General features: G+C 38.0%; 1 protein-coding gene across 1 annotated transcript in view; it reads left to right on the forward strand.

The window, feature by feature from the left end:
- LOC107742750 (nuclear receptor corepressor 2-like) overlaps positions 1 to 7404 on the forward strand; it is a 110415-nt gene that overhangs the window by 52963 nt on the left and 50048 nt on the right. Inside the window, exons 5-9 of the mRNA XM_016555787.1 lie at positions 1893 to 1949; positions 2840 to 2892; positions 5625 to 5691; positions 6011 to 6183; positions 6279 to 6369. Coding sequence (XP_016411273.1) covers positions 1893 to 1949; positions 2840 to 2892; positions 5625 to 5691; positions 6011 to 6183; positions 6279 to 6369 — 441 coding nt within the window. The remainder of the gene's footprint in view (positions 1 to 1892; positions 1950 to 2839; positions 2893 to 5624; positions 5692 to 6010; positions 6184 to 6278; positions 6370 to 7404) is intronic.

Consider the following 7404-nt stretch of genomic DNA (forward strand, 5'->3'; position numbering starts at 1 on the left):
AAAATAGCGGTTTCCCCGGTAACGCTGTACACAAAGCAGCACTGCGCTCACAAACGCTGCTTTATCAGGCATTACAGGCATGATGAAATGAAAATGAGACCAATTGGACCAATCACCGCAGACTAGCGTCACGCAAATGAGGGGTTTGGAAAAATGAATCGTTGAGCGAATCGTTTGGGAGGCGTTGAGCAAGTAAGGTAAAAATAAATGCATATAAGACAATGAAAGTGTTTTTTGACCTTGCATGTATGTCAACCTGTTGTTGGGGACTCCCAAAACCAAAATATGAACCTTTCATTACCCATAATAGGGGCACTTTAATGTGTGTTTCTTATAGCAGTTAAAATGTAGTTTTAATTTAGTGATTTTAATGCTTTAAAGAGCATTTTTAGATTGTGATGTTCTAATATTCTGCTATCTGTTCTGCTAACTATAAAATGTACAGCTGTCATAAAACCAGAGAGAAAGGCTGCATGGCTATAATTGTATGTGAGAGAGTCAGTTGGTAATATCATTGCGTTCCTATTGGTCAGTGTTAGAGGACCTCAGCTTAGCCTGACAGTTAGCCTGCCCTGGACCAAGTTAGTTTTCCAGCATAAGTTGCAATAGTGACTGAGGTTGATCTATGTTAAATTTGCTTTATGGAACCACATCATTTGACAATGAGTCAGACTAACTGAAATAAGCCTGGCCTATTTGGTCGAAACAGGCCTCGAGGCATTAGATGTCAAGACACATAAGTTAATTTATGATTTGCTGTCTGTCTGAACCAAAGAAATAAAAGCAATATTTTTTCCATTGAATCGTATTGCATTGAATCGCATTGTGTTGAATGGAATCGAAATCGAATCGCATTGCATCGTAATGGTGAATCGTATCGCATCGCATCGGTAGCTGCTTCATATGTATCTTCAATGTATTGTATCGTTGGCTATGCATCGAGATGCGTATCGCATTGGCCTCAGTTATGAGATGCACATCCCTATTGTGTACATATGTCAGTCAAATGTAGAAAAACATACATTTAAGGGAGAGCATTGATTTAGAACAGAAATATGCATTTTGACATAATATATTTGTTTAACTGATTGAATGATTTCGTTTATATTTTAAGTAATATTAGTAGTAGGGCTGTCAAAAAAATATTCGAATTTTGAATATTCGTCGAATAAAAAAAAAAAAATCCACATTCGAATGCAAAAACGTTGCATTCGAATTTAAGGTCTGCGTCAGCCGACAGGCAGCCTTATCAATGGCGCACGAGATGCGATGACGATGTATGTGTCATTGCATTTGAATGCTGTTGTTAGCCTATCCAGTTGAACCCACTAGACGCGGCGCTGCTACGTTGTTCATTCATATATTGCGGAAAACGAGAGCATCAGTGTGGAGATGATGTTGTTTACGTCAAAACTGAAACGTCAAAACAAGCCGTTCACACAGAACGCGTATTTATCACATTTTCTAGAGGGACATCTATCAGCGTTGCACTCGCGTCTCGCAGATTGTTTTTGTTTCTCTTTCTGTTACTTTCTCTCTCTTGCTCTCTCTGCATTTGAGCAAGACAGCACAGAATGTAATAGATTCTACTTTCTTTATTGCATCTAATTGGATTACCACAACCCTCTACGGACACCTTGGCAATTGACCCCAGCCTTCTTTCTCTCTCCCTCTCCCCCTCTTTCTCTCTCTCTCCTTATTCACAAAGAGAGAGGGGAGAGAGGTAGATGGCAGAGGGCAGCGAGTGTCTTCTGTTGAGAGATCTATTAATAGTACATCCCTTATACACTGGCTTGTTTATGTGTGTGCGCTAGAGAGAGTGTAAGGTGTGTTGCTGTGGTGATGTGCCGCTGACATGTGCGCTGTGTTTTTTTTGTTTGTTTTTTTCACAGAAAAAGGCAGAGGAGGCTCATCGCATCCTGGAGGGACTCGGTCCCCGAGTAGAGCTGGTGAGTCCACATTTCTCCTCGTATTATCCTTTCACATTTTGCCCCTTTTTTTCATCTTCTCTTTTAAAAAGAGCTTATGATGCTAGAGTAAATATATTTTGTATCAGTTCAGCTCATGTACTTGCACAGTGTCGTTTTCAAAAAGTAAAGGGGTCAGGTGTCGCATCAGCCGATTGTCAGCGTTGATGGTCTTCAGTTTATGTCATCATATCCTGTGACAACATATCTCACAATCATGTTCATAATGTTCTTTGCAGTGTTACTCAGAATTTTTCACAGTGTTTGACAGGTTTTTTCTGAAATGAATGAACTGATTTCTTAATTCATCTTTTTTTAATATGTATTGTTTTTTTAATGTGATTTTATTATTTGAGGTGTATGAAAACCTACAGCTGTAACATGACCTCCACAGTGTGAAATATGAACTCCTTCAGCCTGTGTGTGTGACTACATGCACTGCTGCCTATTTGTTTACAACATGGCTGTTTACCTCGTGCAGAGACATTTAACGCAATGCCACTTAGCATCCATTAGATTAGAAACCTAACCGGAAGTGACCACCAATGCCTTGATAATCGAGGTGATAGAACAGCTCTTCTGGTGCCACCTCTTTTATCATACACTTTGACACAGAAGAGACACACTGCCACATGTCCATTTTTCCCACAGAAAAATCCTTTGCTTGGCAGCTCAAACAAGTGTGTAATGTTGATGGTAACAGAAGGTTTTAGATGTGGTGTTGGAGAGGACACTCTCCTCTGTGTTTCTGGGCTTGGCTGAAAAATGGGACGGTAGAAAAAGAGAAGTTCTCCCAGAACTGGGATGCATTGATGTGACCGTGGTGTGTGTGTGAAACTGAACTCCACTGCTTTCGTTTGTCTCCCCTACAGCCTTTGTATAACCAGCCGTCTGATACCAAGCAGTACCATGAGAACATCAAGATGTGAGTATACTTCTCTGTATCTCTCGTTGTTTCATTCAGAACCATAAACTACTCCATCCACTGAGAGAAAGAGATCTGTAGCTTAAACAATTACAATCATGCTTATTTGCCACCTTCTTTACTGCAGCGTTTATAATGATTACATGACATTTGCTGTACTACTATTGAAACGCAATCTGCAGCGATAGGGAACTCGTTTCGCTATATTCCTTATATATTCCTTTTTCCTTCTTTATATGCGAGCCCTGTCTGAGAGACGGTTTCTCTGTGCTGTCTGAGAGGTGCGCACACGTGAAGATGGTGCTCATGGAGCACGGGAGCATTGAATGGATTATTTTGCCACTTTATAGGCCTTGAACAGTTAAATACACTTTTGTGTCTTTGCAAGTATCCACATAAACACATGTGTAACAGTATATTGGATCTGGGCAGCTCTTAAAGTGACAGCAGTCTAATATTCCTGCTGTCTGTCATTCATGTTAATCAAACAATAAAAGATAGAAAATCTCTCACTGCTCTTGACTAAATCACTTTTGCAACTTTAATAAGAAGAAATGTTTATTTAATTTACACAGAGAAGAATATGCAGTGTTTTTATACATTTGATTACTTTGTACAATGTATGTAACATTTCTTATTTATTTGTTATACTGTAGTTTTTGTCTTGTAATTAGATTCTTGACAGTTTACTTGTCTTCAGTGAGCTTGAGTTTTTTGGTGAGACTGACACTGATGTTAAGAATTATGAAATTTCTATGGCAACCTTATTTAAAGCAAAAATAGCTAGGCCTATATCGTGATATTGTTACTGTCAAATAAAATTACTCATATCGTGATATAAGATTTTGGTCATATTGCCAACCCCTATTAGAGCCCAATAAATATTCTAATATTAAAGTTTCTTAAATGTTTGTTCATTTAGTCCCACACTTACAGAATTTGTTTAATCTTCTTTTATGTGAAATTTTGGTTCTCAGCACTGTGCATAATGCAGCTGAAGACCATTTTGACCATTATTGAACTGTTATGATTATGATTCCACAGAGAAACAAAAATTATTAAAATAAAAATTATAAAATAATTTCACTTAAGGTCCTCACATTTACCGTTGCTCGGCGAAATTTCCCGGTTGAAATCCCATCATTCTAATAGGATTGCAAGCAATGTGGAGTTTTGCGTAAGGACGGAAAAGTTCGCAGATGTCACCTGGGTTCAAATTGGTCAAATTTGCCACGATGACAACCAGAAAGCTGCTTAGTTTGAAAGCATCTTCGGTGTGAGCTGTACTTTATTGACAGTGGATCTGCTTTTGCATGTGTGATCATACCTTTATTTATTGTGGTTAACAAATCCCTTCCTTCCATTCTTTCTGTGGTATTTTGGGTTATTTGCAGTGGTGGAAAGAGTACTGAAAAAATATACTCAAGTAAAAGTACCATTACCTTCCAAAAAATGTAGTGCGAGTAGAGTAAAGTACTTGTCCAAAAAAAACTACTTGAGTAAGAGTAAAAGAGTAGCCTATTTAAAAGTACTCATGAGTATTGAGTACTGAGTACTGAGCTGTGGATTCTACCCCCTCATAATAAACCCTGTGGCCTCATAATTCACAGACATGCAAAAATGTGTTTGAGAAAGACAGAATATTTATTTCAGCTGTTCTTTAATCACACACAATTGAGGGTTTTGTTCTCAGGAGTCCTTTATCAACCTGAGCAGCACCAGTGGGAAATATTTGTGTAATAATTGATGTGTGGGTAGATCATGGGCATTGGGCTGCATTCTAGGTTCCAGTGCGTCTCGCACAGCAGCTAATCCTGCAGGCCATCTGCTGTGTAATGCAGTGCCACCTCTGCACCTACACACTTAATCTCACTCGCGCAAGTACAAACATAAACCAATGACTCAAAAGAGATCCTGCCAAGTTGCACCAGTGTCTCATCAAATGCACATGATGCCAGGCCGATTTTTCTTGACGTGTAGGCATTTAATGATTAATTAGATCAATGGTCATGACCACTGCCGTGTGAGAGAATTAATCAGCATGCAGTGAGAGAATAAGATGATTACTACACTGAACAAAATTATAAACGCAACACTTTTGTTTTTGAGCTGAACTCAAAGATCTAAGACTTTTCTGCATTGCTGGCTAACTAGCTAGCTAACTCTCTCGTAAACACACAAATAAACAAACTAACATTTAACTTTAAAAGTTTGAGGTCAGTAGGGTTTTTTTTTTTTAAGATGTTTAATGTTTTTAAAGTTTCTAATGCTCACCAAAGCTGCATTCATTTTATTTGATCAAAAATACCTTAAATCAGTAATATTGTAAAATATTGCAATTACAAATAACCATGTTCCATTTGAATGTATTTTAAAATATTATTTGCATTGAGCTATATTGTCTTAAATTTGTTACATTTTTAGTGTTCCTTAGGTATGTTGCTAGTGCCGTTTGTGCTGTTCATTTTCCAAGTGATCAGACTTACAATTTCCACATTGTGGAAAAAAAAATAAGCCCCCCCAAAAAAGACTTTGCATTGAAGGAGGGACCCAAGCCATATCTAGGGTCCTAGACCTTTGCAACATATGTTTGCCTTTTGCTTTGTCGCACAAAGCTCACTGATGCTTACACTTGAACTCTCTTGTATATGCAAATATTGATGAGATGCATCACAGCTGAAGTTTAGAGGTAGCATTTTGTTTTCTAATGATTATGTATTCCCTTTTTACAGAAATCAGGCAATGAGGAAGAAGCTTATTCTGTATTTCAAAAGAAGAAATCATGCTCGCAAACAGTGGGTAAGTGATAACACTCAAATGCACACATAGAAACACACAGCAGGATGGCACTGTAGCAGCTCGCAGTACCTGAATATTGGGCACATTTGTTTATTCAGTACTAGGACAACAAGAATAGCCTTCCATAGGATCCCAGTGAGGATCTTAATGTTAGGAAAGAGTGTAGTTATTGAATAATGGGGTGGTTAAAAACTAGATTGGAACTGTTAGCTTTTAGTAATTACTTTCATTCTAATGTTTCCTCTCTTGGTGACTTTACTGCAGCATATGCTTTCAATACTTTGATATTCACCCTTTATGTTCTGACTTGTGTGTTCAGGAACAGAAATTCTGCCAGCGCTACGACCAGCTAATGGAGGCCTGGGAGAAGAAAGTTGAGCGCATCGAGAATAACCCGCGCCGCAGAGCCAAAGAGAGCAAAGTGCGGGAGTATTACGAAAAACAGTTTCCTGAGATCCGCAAACAGAGGGAGCTGCAGGAGCGCATGCAGAAGTGAGTGGTCCTGTGTTGTTGTGAACTTTGGAGACATTTGCATGGTCGTGTGGTCTCATAAGTGTATTTATATCTATATTTATGTTTCTCTACAGTAGAGTGGCTCAGCGAGGTGGGGGTTTGGCCTCAGCAGCCCGCAGCGAACATGAGGTTTCTGAGATCATCGATGGCATCTCAGAGCAAGAGGTAAGGGTGCAGTTGGCATTAATGCATTGTTTCCTGCACTGCTTTTCAGTCCAAAGTCTACAGCACCATAGAAGTGTACATTTTACCATGTTGTGAGCTTAGTTGTGAGCTTGCAGTTTGAATTTGAGGAGATAAAAAACACTGTACCATGAATTAATGTCAATACACATCTCTTCATATTGTGTTGTGCATTCAAAACAGTAATCTAATTCATGAACGATTAACTCACATACAGTGAACTTTTAATGAATCAGCTCACAAGTTAGCCATCTGAAATAATCTGAATCATTCACTGAATGAACTTTGTGAGAATTTGGTGAATGAAGCAAAAACTGTTTTGTGGAATCATTATCATCACTGACTGTTTGTTTATATGACAACATATAGTTATAAAGATATGCCTTTGCAGCATTTTTTTGGCTAATAAAATATTAGTCAAATCATACATTATACACTACATTTTATATATTTCGAGTTAGTAAGATATTTTTAAGAAATAATTTTATTTAGCATGGATGCATTAAATTAAGTGACAGCAAAAAAATTATATTACAAAATACTTCTATGAAAAAAAAAAAAATAAATCAAACAAATGCATCCTTGATGAGCATAAGAGTCTTCTTTCAAAAACATCGTAAAAGTCTCACCAAACATGGACAGTTGTGTATATGTTACCAAACCTGCAATAACAATTCTGGAGAAAAATGTTTCTAGACTCAATAGACAAGCATACTCATGAATGTAAAAGGATTGTTTATGTGTCTGTCTGGAAAAAGTGCACAAATATCAAAGTGGCTTCACAACTAAAGGTCTCTTACACAACAAGTAGGGTTTTGTGGCTGATGCACTTCCTAAACACAGACATAAGATTCAGTGGCCACATATTTGCTGACTGTCTCTGCCTTGCTTTTGACATTACTGTTTCTCGGTTTCTTGTTGCATATTTATTTTCATTTCATTTTTGTGACTGCATCTTCCTCTCTCTCTCTCTCTCTCTCTCTCTCTCTCTCTCTCTGCAGAAGTCTGAGAGACGGA

The sequence above is a fragment of the Sinocyclocheilus rhinocerous genome, unplaced genomic scaffold (genome assembly GCF_001515625.1).
Source record: "Sinocyclocheilus rhinocerous isolate Xijiao unplaced genomic scaffold, SAMN03320098_v1.1 scaffold2212, whole genome shotgun sequence".
NCBI lineage: Eukaryota > Metazoa > Chordata > Actinopteri > Cypriniformes > Cyprinidae > Sinocyclocheilus > Sinocyclocheilus rhinocerous.